The sequence below is a fragment of the Lissotriton vulgaris genome, chromosome 4_1, assembly GCF_964263255.1.
Source record: "Lissotriton vulgaris chromosome 4_1, aLisVul1.2, whole genome shotgun sequence".
Classification (NCBI taxonomy): domain Eukaryota; kingdom Metazoa; phylum Chordata; class Amphibia; order Caudata; family Salamandridae; genus Lissotriton; species Lissotriton vulgaris.
Genome location: NC_141691.1, coordinates 604,475,778 through 604,487,784, shown reverse-complemented (window position 1 = coordinate 604,487,784; position 12,007 = coordinate 604,475,778). Strand labels below are relative to the sequence as shown.

Here is a 12,007-nt window from a genome sequence, read left to right as displayed (position 1 = left end):
CCATTCTTTTTCTAATTCGGATTTGTGTTCACTGACGTGTTATGAACCAGTGCTTAATTTGAGCCAGCATTTTCCAGTGCTCAACACCGGCACTTGGTTATCAACACTGATGCTTGTGAAAATCTGCCACAATGTAGCACTGTCTGGCAAATTTAGAGATGACCTCAACAACAGGTTATTATTAATTCAATATACTTTAAAAATTAATATTACCTTCCACCCAGGCCATTCTTATAGCTTTGGATGCCTAAGATAGTCCAAATTGTCACACTTTGTTGGAGTGTGATGGTTAGTAGTTGTGTCTTTGCCAGGGTGGGAGTGGTGCATGAATGTTTCTACGTTCATTTTTAGAAATTAGCCCTTATTATGAAAGGCCCTCAATGCAGTAATATAATTTTAAATACTGAAGAGAAACGCGTCATCCCTCTCAGGTTAAAGGGATGAACTTTTGAATGTTGAAGAGACCTTATATTTTATCTGACATTTGTCATACGATGTGCATGCCAAACATTTTGATGGCTTAGCTCGTCGTTTGGCTTTGCGACTCTCCTTTTTAAATTTCTGGTTTGCCCGCCTCTGCTGACCAGGCTTGATTCCACCTCATACCTCACATCCACCACCATACATTCACCGTGTCTTGATTTCACTGTTGCGAGAAATTTTATATCCCTGATTTTTCGCTATGCCGCTGTTCTCCCTTCTTCTCCCTTCTTCGGTGTACCTTTTCTGCCTTTTCTCTTTTGCTCTCGGTCAAGGGCTCATGATGAAAGTCATTCCCTCTTCTCAAATATGAGTGTTGTTTCCCACCATCTACAAAAATGAAGCACTGAGTATGTCCTATTTATTTGTATTAATTGTTACGTATTCGAGAACGTAGAACGTGTGCTAAAGGGCATCAGAGTGAGTTAAAAGTCCTTGGCTTGGACATTTAGAAGTAATTCATTTAGAAATTCTAAAGGAGCAAAGCTGGTGCTGTGCTACAGCACGGCAAAACACCCTAATCGGGGGAGTCTGGAAGATGAGAACCTTTGCAGTCAAAAAGTGTCCTTCCTCAAAGGTAATGGGGAAAGCCACGAAGCAGTGAAAACCCCGAGGCCGAGGCCCCAGCATACGTCCTAGATATGTCCTTTCCTAGATTTCCAGGAGCATGTCAGTTAGCTCTACTTTGCCGGGTGTCCACAGACGGTCAGGTCAGCCTGTTCAAGTTTACAGTTGCAGTGCATTTTTCAAATTAATAAAAAAAACCTTCTACACAAGGATATATTATTCATTGTGTAGAACTTCCTTTCCCTGCAGTCCATATGCCTATGGCTTTCCCTTAAATTCTACCATCTTTGCATCGTTGTCTGGGACTTTGTATTAATATTTGCCAAATCTTTTTTTCTTAGTTTTAAACACCATTGTTGGTAGAGTTCATTACATCACAGTTGTTCCTCTTCTTCAGTGCCTGATTCGTTGTCCATATTTGCTTTATATTCAGCTTTTAGCATCACTGACTGTGCTTCCTCTTTTGATTGGCCTCAGTCGGTCCTTGCCACTTCCATGTGTTTACAAGCAGAGGACAGACCCTATTCAATTTATCAGAATCTAACTTTGTATGTTCTTTGGCTTCGCCTGACCCTTGAATTTTCATTCCTACTTAAAGGTTAATGTACATTATTGACATGGGCTGCTCTTAACACATTGAAAATTGATTATATTTAGATTTTCCTAAGGACCACCCACCAGAAATAACAATCTCTGTGCTTGAGCTGTGACCAATTTTTGACAAATCATTTTACTAACCTCTTCCTGCCAGGTGTACCCCTACCATGCATGTTCTTGCCAAGGCAATTTCCTGAATGTCAACAGCTATGTAGTTAGAGCCCTTACACCTACTTACACATTGTACCAAATACATGTCCTTATCGTAGCACCTGAGACTACCTAAGCTACCAGTAGTTCTAAAGTTGCCCCAGACCTTTAGCTCGATCATCGCCCTTCCACAGGCCACAGCAACAATTCTGAGACTCGAGGGGGAAGCTGCTAGTGTATGCTTGTTTCCAACATGCCATTTGCCTTGTGTTCAACCCAAGTGTTGATTGTGAAACAACTGCATAAAACTCAGAGGTGTAAACTAGGCCGTGTAAGCTCTCTTGGGTTTTGTGGAACAATTGTAGCTTATCCTTAGAGGTTTTTGATGTTTAATTACGTGTTTTTGTTACTAAAGTGGAGAGGTGTGGTGCAGTGGCCAGAGCAGCTGACTCCGGAGCGCAGGGATCATGGTTCGATCCTGGCGACGGTGGAGGCTGTGTTCAGCATCATGTGACTCTGTGCAATAGCACTCACTTAATCTTCCCAACGGCCCCCAACACCTTGAAACCTTAACTGATGACATGTTTGCACTTTACAATTAGGGATTATTATTATTCAGGAACCACTTGAAGACCTGGCAACAGAAGGCTCTTGGCTGTAAAGCACATGAAAACCCAAGAATGGAAGTCTGTGTAGAGTAGGTGGACCATTGAAAGCGAAGGGAGTGCATCAATTGTTGCAACATACAGGAGCTACATGGTTGAAATACGCAAACTCCTTGACAGGTGCTTACTGAGCCATTCTGATCAGGCACATGGACACCTGCAGGAAAGAACATCTACAGGAGCATGCATCACACCAGGAGATTTCTGAAGGGAACGTGGAAGCCTCCTTTGGAAAGATGACATGGAGTACCCCCTGGGGTTACAATAGGATAATCAATCTGGACTGCCCAAAATGGCACATAGGAGCTGCTCAGAGGGACAATTGAAGACTCCCAAAGGCAGCATCGGGAGACTACAAAGAAGCAGACCTCTGTGTAGCTCACCTAGGCTCCTAATATGGTCTACACTTAGTAAGTCCAATGGTTGTTGTGAAAAATCTACTCTTTGCTTTGTGCTGCTACTGGGGCAAGGTAGCAGACAGTTCACTTTGTCTTTTGGCCCATGTGCCACCCACACCAAGTGGAGGCTGGGCAATCCTGGTGTATTACATATGCAATAACATTTTTGTATATGTTTTAGAATGGTTCCACAGTCAACAGGAAGAACTTACATTAGTCTTTCTTCCACTTAAGTTCATGAATAGTTGGGATTTGTTGCTCATCTGTGATGTGAAAACAACCACAGCAGAATATTGATGGCATGTTAGTCAATGAGAGAACTCAGATATCCATCAATAATAGATGTTATTCTTACGGAAGCCTTTAGGCTCTGGAGCACTTGCTTTTAAGTGGCCCTGCCATAATGGAGTTTTACCATGTGTTATTCTAAAACCTCTTCGTCTTGAGTGACTCTTGTCAGAGAATTAGATGTATAAAATGAGGAGTGAAAGGATGAGCTGGTGAACTGTAAGGGGATGTAATAGAATGGATGGCCAGAAGTGCCGGCTAAATGTGCTGGTCAGAGAAGGGATATGAAACAGAGAAACCTGGGCAACTGACAGCATGAAACACAGGAAAATTAGGTGCGGGTTGTGCCCTTATTTTCTAGATGCTAAAAGGCCTAAACATGTTTGGGTGGTCACCAATATTTTATTGCCACTTAGCCTCCTTATGTGCCCTAACTTTCAGTTTGGGTCATTATTATCATTGTATTATTTAGTAGCAAATTGAAATGATTCTACAGGTCTGAGCTTTGCCTTACCTGCATATTGCACAGTTAGCTTAAACATTTTCAGACCTCATTTCGTCCTTGCACATGACATGGTATCGATATCCCCTCCACCAAAATATAAATCCCATAATATCCTTTGAGATTTATATTTCGGCCGATGGGATATCCGCCACCCTTGTGAAGGAGTAACCCATCTGCCAAAATATAAATCAGGTTCTCAGTGTCCCCTACTGACCTTCGCTGCTAAAAATGCAGAAAGGATAGAGTAGCCACTCCCTTCCCTTGTAGCAGTCATCTCCAAACCTAGCTTGAGGAAGCTTGCTTGCTGAAGAGAAGCATTATCCTGGGCTCTGTTAAGCAATCTCCTACTCCATAGGGTTGCCAGCCTTCTATCCAGAATTTGAACCACATGTATGATTACCTGTTACCAACCTTTTGTTACATGTCCTTCTGTAAACACTCTGTCCTATGAATTGTTTCTTCGGTGGATCCAAGACCGCACTTTATCCAACCTCAAGAACCTCCACCCAGAGTAAAATAATGATAAACATTATCCTTCCTTAAAAGTGGCTCTGCTAAATTGCCAACCTTGTGGTCGTCTTCCATGCACTACATTCCAAATTCCAATTCTGTAAGATTAAGAACTTCATATAAGGAAAGCTAAGCCTCTTGACCGAAAGCCTCTGAGCTTTACGCCTTAGGGTGATAATCTCCTCAGCCCACCTTGTTAACATCCAAACGTCCACTTTAACAGCACCAGATCATAATACATGTGGTAGTAGGAACAAGACCTCTTCGAAGGATTACACCACCATGGAAGCCCTCCCCATCATGGTTGTGGCAAGAGGTGATGTTGCATACTGGTGTACCAAGGCTAGGCAGCATAGACCCCAGCCCGAATCAAGTTCGCTTCCTAAAGGTGTTGCATGTTCCAGCATGAGCCATGCCTTTTCATACGCAGGTGTGCACTGTTTTCCAGTTTGAAGCTGGCTGTCATGCTCTCTACCAGTTGTGAGGTGCAGTCTTCACAGCTTAAGGCACAATCCCTCAAGTGCGAGACTTATTTAAACACATATTTTCCCTCAGCCCAGGCTGTTCCTTTTCCTTGCCTCAGGCCTCGGCGTTTCAATTCCCAGCAGCAAGACGCATCTTTTCTCAGACCACCATTTTCTGTTAATTATTATTCTGTGGGCCCTGGTGTAACGGGCAGAAAGCTGCAATGAATATCTTTCTCGTTATTTTCATTTCTGAAATCTGCATTCAGAGGATTCAGCTCTCCCTGGTGCAGAGTTCTGTAGCAAGCAAGATGGTTTTCTTAAGATCAAAAAATTCTTGTTCCTAGGGAAGAGGCTGGCATTCTATGTACGGTGGGAGCGGGGGGGGGTTTCGGGTTGGAAGGAGAGGGGTATGTCATTTTTATGGACCCCCAAATGATTGAAGCTATTTCATTGTTTATCCCATCTCGCTCTTTCCAAATGATGGCTCAATGTGAACATAGAAAATTATACAAGAAAACTTGCATGCTGAGAGAGTAAGATTTTTGTTGCAGCGCACAGAAGAAGTAGCGCGCTAGGCATCCATTGCCTTGAACTTCCAAGTATAAGAGAAGTCTGCGGGGATACTGTGCCTGTGCTTAAAAGAGGACGCGACAAGTCAGATCACAGGGCGCGTTGTGCCTGGAGCTAGCCGGGCTGTTATTTAGAACATTAAAAAGGGAGCAGGTTGTTGAGTGACAGGCAGCGATTCAAGTTTCTTGATAATATTGCTGCCCTTTTGGCTTTACCTGCAGAATTCAAAGGAACAAAGAAAGCACAGCGAACCGAGGGAGAGAGAGATCTTTCAAGGCACAAATCGCTTTTCTTCTTTGGAAGGGGGTGATCACTCTTGAAAATAAGGGTAGTTTGTTGTGTAAAAGTGGTGTGTCATCATTCTAACCCTTCATCAACTTGCTCAGAAGCAAGGTTTCTTTCTAAGTTTGCGTTGTTAACACCAAAAGTTTCTTCATTGTCTAGGGAATTGTACCAGGACTGTTTTCAGTAGTTATTCAACTTTGCCAAAGAATACGCGGGAAGTCATTTTGGTCAGGACTTGGGAGTGGTTTGCGAGTCGGTATTTTTAGAGTTGGGTATTATGTTTTGTCTTTTTACTCTATATTATTGTTGTTTACACTTTTTTAGTTCTGTTTCACCTTAAAGCCGTAACCCTTTCACCTAAAGGTGCCGATTAATTACTGTTTAGGCTTTGTGTATGGGTTTAGGATTAGGTATACCAAACATAAACCACGTGAAAAGGGAACGGATAAATACACAACTGTTATTTTCTCAGGTAGAATGGATCAGCCACATCAATATACATCCCTTACTCAAACATGGAAAGCCTCCAGCCGACCTGCGACTGGAATCTTTGATTACTTCCCACACTGCCACTGTCTTTACGTTCCTCTCCCAGAAAGTGCAAGTCTGGGACCAGCATTGTTCTGCAGAGCAGGTCGAAGGATAATGATGAGTAGTGTAGGTGTGTAGAAACTAAACAGATATTTGTTCCAGAAACACTCGGCGATACTATAGTCCAAACCGAACCTCAGATCGACAACTGAGTGACCACCATGGTGATGTCACAGATATGTACTTATTTCTCAGTCCACAACAAAGATGTTGCTGGTCCTGCTCTCGCCCTGCAGTACCAACGAAACGTGGTTACATAGTTTATTACAGATTAACTAGTATGAATGGAGTCATCGAAGAACGGTAGCCCCGCTGCAAAGCTTCCAAGAGTCAAGGTTGCACCACACAACCCCATATGCTTCGGATTCGAGGAAGAATCCGGTGAGCCAATTCAGGAGTGACCGAGGTCCTTCTTCTAAAAAATCCCAGTAGCCAGACATTCACTATCGCAGTTGTAGGCACTGTGTAGAATAGAAACAGTATGTCCGCAGTCTCAAGAGAAAAACATTCAACCCGCTTGAGAAGCCTTCAGAGCCCTCAGGAGGCCAGCTTGTTGGTAAACTCATGTTTTAAAACACATTTCCTCTTCATTCCAATACATTAAGTGAGCAGTGGTCTGCATGGCTCACGAATTTGTTGGGCAGATGTTACTCCACAGGCTCTAGCACCAGGTACAGTCATTTAGAGTGAGGAAACGTACAAATTAGAACAGATGGTTAATTCCGATGAGCTTATCCAGTTTATGTAGCCTCCTTTGAAAATAATCATTTCCTGAACATGTTTGAGCCAGATGGCTGCGAAGCAGGGATTAAACTTTCTGCCAGGTGAATACGCGGACTGGCGTAGTTGTCTCCTTTTGTTGTTTTCCACGGTCTTCCAGACTCCGACAAACAACATTTCTAGAGTCCAGCATCTAATTAGCCAGAGCTCCATTAACAACACTATTAGCAGTTTTTCACCAATGGGCAGCATGTTAAGATAATGAGCTTCGTGTTAAAAATCATCCCAGGCTTCCAAACATGGTTATGAGTACCAGGCTTTCTACAAAGATGATGTGAGTGAGCAAGAGGCGCTTGCTCTGTGGCCCTCTCCACCGGCGGCCCAAAATCATGACCATTGATAATGACGTCACTCAACATGAGACACTCATCCTTCTTACAAGGCAGGATGTAAACAAGGTAGTTTTGGAAATGTTAAAGTTTTGACACATGCTGGCGTATCCCTACCCCTCTGTCCATGGTCCCATGCTTGTTGCTATCATCAGCACTGTCGATGTAGTATGTGACGTCATCGATAATGCCATTTGGTATGTCATCTATGATCATGTGTAGCTTATGAATAATAATGGTCTTGTTTATACAACTTTTTAAACGAGAATTTCATTACTTTATTTAGGACTCCAGTTGTTTAGCTAGGTGCACAAAAAACGTTCTCGACCAGTTTCTTTCAATGTGTTTTCTGTTATGGTTTGGTTACGATGTATGCTGTTCTCTGTTCAAAGTATCCTCAGACTCGAAGTGCAAGCGCAACGTTTGACCTCACACTGGGTCCACTGTTCCTGCTTCCAGGAATCTGCATACACACATACCCATCAAGCGCTCGGCATAGGGTGAGACCATTCCATGTTCACAATGCCACCGGAGCAAATGGTGCTTTGCCTAAATCAGTGCACAATGTGTGGCCCTTAAATATGCCCCATACAGGGCAAAAAACTAGGCTTTTGGGTACTGGTCTACACTTTGCCAACTACTCCTTTTCAGAACGGTACTCTATGTACGGCATGGCATTTGGCTGTGCTCAGCGTACATTTTGCCCAGCCCACACACTCCCCTTTCATATGGAAACTTTTTCTTCAAAAAAGTCTTCAAAATGTTCCACCATTCCTCAGGTGTTAAGGTCAGCTGTGGTGGCCTTCTATCTTCTAACCAGACTGGGCTATGCCATTTTGATCTCTCTAGCAAGCTGCTTGAAAGATTGCAGCTTGTCTGTGGACCGATAAATTTGATTATGTAGCAGATGTCTAGTGTAAATTGCACTGGATACCTGTAGGACACAAAATGTTGTTCAGATGCATGCGCCGGGTTCATCAGGGCTTGTATGGTACCAGCACCCATGTGATATCTCCTGACGTATTCCTTTAATTCAGCTTCCCATAGTATAGTGTTATTCCCACATTTTAGACATGTTCATGTGAGAGATATATTGTTCTCTGTGTTGGTGCCTAAAGCTGGAAACCCACTTCCTTTACATTATCTCTAACCATAATGTGTTCCAGAAAGCATTGAAAGCATCTTTATAGTTAGAAAATAGTCTCCCCTTGTATGCCTGTTATCTTTCCCTTTTTTTTTTCAGGCCCACGGTGCCCTTGGGTTTATGTCAGGCTTATAAATACTTCATTCCTTCTTTTTTTACAAACTGCAAAATATGACTTTTATCTTGGGCTCGAAAGGGTGTTTTCCACCCCTTTGTGCATTACTTCACTCTCTGTGGAGTTATAGTGTGGCCACTCTTCATCTCCTCCCAATGGACCAAAGGACATATTTTATACAACAGTGTTCATTAATGTGGGAGCAAAATGGTACCCCAAAATGTAGATACCCCAAACATTTTACCTGAACCAAAACTCCCACATTTACTGGATCGAAGGTGGTGTTAAACCTCAATTTCATACGACAAAGTGTCCATGTGTTAAGGCACCTTCCTCAACATCAAAATCAGCAGATTAAAACAATTCATTAGGTAATCCATTGTACTAAATAACATGGTTCTAGATCAGTGAAAAGTTAAAGGATTTTATTATAAAAATTCAAAATGAGTGGCGCAGCTTAAATGCAACGGAGGCTCTCAGATGCCTAGATCTAGAGAGAATGCCAACGTCTGAAAAATATTCTAAAGTCATTAGAAAATTTGGCAGCATCCCTAGTAGAACAGGAAAGTCTTCATGCTCACTCCAAAAATCAATGTGTTTTCATACACAATTCTTGCATATTAAATCAACAGTTCTGCAGTTTCATCATGGTAGAGTAAATGTATCATTTCTCTTTGGAAAACCAGAGCGCATACAATATAAATGTCATATTGCCTTAACACCTAAGCACTAACCCATTTTTAAAATAATTATTTAGCACCCTTTATTCTAATGTCATCCAGAGATGTTCGAACAAATATGAAACATTGACAATAAGGCTTTTTAGAGTGAATAGGTGCAGTGAAGAATGGAAGACGTAGTTACAAGTAGCAATTTTGCATCTGCACAATAGAAAGTTCACAGTAAGCAAAATAATACACCATTAAAATAAATTAATATGACCTTGCTTGACTGTGTGCTGCTGAACCTGTGGGGAGAGGATGTGCACTTAAGCAGAAGTGAGTGGCAGAAATGGCTTCCATCTTTTTTAAGATGGCGTCTGCACAGAAATGTGACAGAACTAAAACACATTATTAGATCCACGTCTACATATCATGGGAAATGTGTTTAAAAGGCGTTACACTCTATCAGTCTGTAGATGTAAAACTCTGCATGAAAAATCATATTACACATTGTTATTGATATGCAAAAATGTAAATCTTCAAAACACTTCTACAATGACAACGCACCATTTTTTATATTTCATAGGCCGCCGTAGAATATAGCAAAGGGAGCAACATCTTCAGCTATAAACAGATAAACTGTACATTTTTGTAAACACAAATATCCCGAACACTCCTGGAAATAGTTCCATCAAACCAGAAATAATACCTATTCTGAGTGAAGTTACACATTCATGTTGGTTTTAGTTAAATCCGTGCAGAAGAGAGCAAATATTCTTGCAGGACATATTTGCATACCCACTAGCGGTTCTGTCCCTTTGACCATTCTGAACAAAACAATGTATAGAGAACCTTATGCGGACGGGCCAATTTGATAGCCCAATTCTGTGCAGATCGATCCAACGGGCCAAACCTTACTAGCAATCTAAAAAAATCCAATCCCTATAAACTAACCATATCTACCGTACCTAGTTGTAGCCACTGTGTGTATATTTTACAATGTGTGAATGTGTGTTTTTGAAAAACATATTTTGATAACCCTGATTAGTATTCAGGCCTGCTGTAGAAATTAGTTATTTCAATTTCTTAGCTCCTATTGCTAACTTTGGTGTTACATGTGCAAACTCTCATTACAGCTTCACCAGGAGTAAGATTGTAACTTCCCAGAATACTTTTTCTCTTTACAATTTATCAGCAACTGCTTGAAGTGCAAAACCACTGTGAATTTTCTGAAATCCATTTCCAGCAGCGAGAAGCCAAATATAAATTATTTTAATTGCATGGCCGAGAACAGGTGAACCCCAGGGATCTTATACCCAAAAAGCAGAGATCAGTTGTCCGACAAATTTAAAAAGAGAGCAGCCGTGTATGACGATGTGGTATTTTTCACCTGTATCCATTTTTAATTTTTACTTCTTGAAGCATGGCAGAACCTTTTTGCAGTGAGCATCAGTTTTCAAAATGTTTATGAAATGTCATTATTTTGATTATATTTTCCTATTTTTTTCGTAAAATGCTTATTGTAAATGTGCAATATCTTTGGTGTTTGGTACTGCTTAATTTATCGTTTTTTTGTGTTCTCATCAGATAAAGTTTGGTATTGTCGACTATCGCCCAATCACAAGGTCTTGCATTATGGAGACTTGGAGGAGAGTCCCCAGGGAGAAGTACCACATGATTCTTTGCAAGATAAACGTAAGTTGTTGCTGTTTTCGTTGATATTATCAAAGTACTTTCTCCTTCACTGACTTTTACATCCAACAAAGGTTTAACAATTTTAAAAAGCCATACCAATTTTTAAAATGTTCTTCTGTGCCTCCTCCTTTGTGAGAAAGTGATAATTGACCCAAAAGCGATACTAACCAAGACTAAAGAATTGAGTGACAATAAATACTTGCAGCAATTTAGGTGGTCGGGTTATATGTACGCTAGGCCTATCCAGCAGTGATGAATGCTAAGGATTCCATTTGTGAGCTGTATAATTCAAGGATACGTCAGAAGAATCTGTATTTTGATGAGCAAAGCAAATATGGCTGTAAGCACGACTATGTAAGAGGAAGGGGTGACCTCATGGCAATGTGTAGATGAAACACAAAACCGGTGTCTTGAAGAATATGTTTATAAGTGTATGAATTCTGAACTTAGTGGTGATTTACTAACAAGCTATGAATTTGTAGGGAACTCTTAGAGACACGGTTGTAAGCTAGAAATCATTTCTGTAACCCCAAGCACAGTTCAGTGCCCCTGGGGTATTGCTCTGAGAATCTGGTTTAGAAACAGTGCCCTTTTGATACAGTACTTACAGTTTCAGTGTTCTTAGGGGTGATGGTGCTACATTGGTATTTGTGGTCCTTTCTCGGCCCTGAAAGTGTTAGTACCTTGTGGTTATCTTTGTTTCTAATCAATGTTACTGTTCCATAGTGTACATATTTTCTAAGCTATAGCTCTGTCTGAACATATGTCATGTAATGCACTGTCTGATCAGACTTTGACTGCCTGATTTTGCTACCCAAGAGAGGAAAGAGCCAACCATGAGGCTTCCGCACGACTGAACAGTGCAATAGTATCTAAGACTCTAAGATACCAGTAGTAAATGATAATTACTTATTTGAGATTTCTCTCTAACCACTGAAAGTTACAGTGTCTATAGAAAATGAGGACTAGACCGCACAATCGCCTTGTTGACCGTCCTTTTTGCAAGGGACTCTAGTAGTAAGGCCATGAATGATGTATGCTTCGCTTGAAAAAGAAATTGCACAATTTGGGAGTGGACTTATTATCCCATTGCTGGAGCAGACAGAAAATGGATATCTTCACGAATAGCAAGGATGTGTCTTCTCTCATGGACTTATACTTTATCATCTGGGTGGGGTAAAACATCCCTTACCCATCTTTTTTCCAAAT

General features: G+C 41.3%; 1 protein-coding gene across 4 annotated transcripts in view; it reads left to right on the top strand.

The window, feature by feature from the left end:
* Positions 1-12,007, top strand: part of ELMO1 (engulfment and cell motility 1) — a 1,507,126-nt gene that overhangs the window by 1,452,739 nt on the left and 42,380 nt on the right. For all 4 annotated transcript variants that reach the window (XM_086964835.1, XM_086964834.1, XM_086964836.1 and 1 more), the window contains one exon: positions 10,691-10,798. In XM_086964835.1, the coding sequence (XP_086820961.1) occupies positions 10,691-10,798 (108 nt within the window). The remainder of the gene's footprint in view (positions 1-10,690; positions 10,799-12,007) is intronic.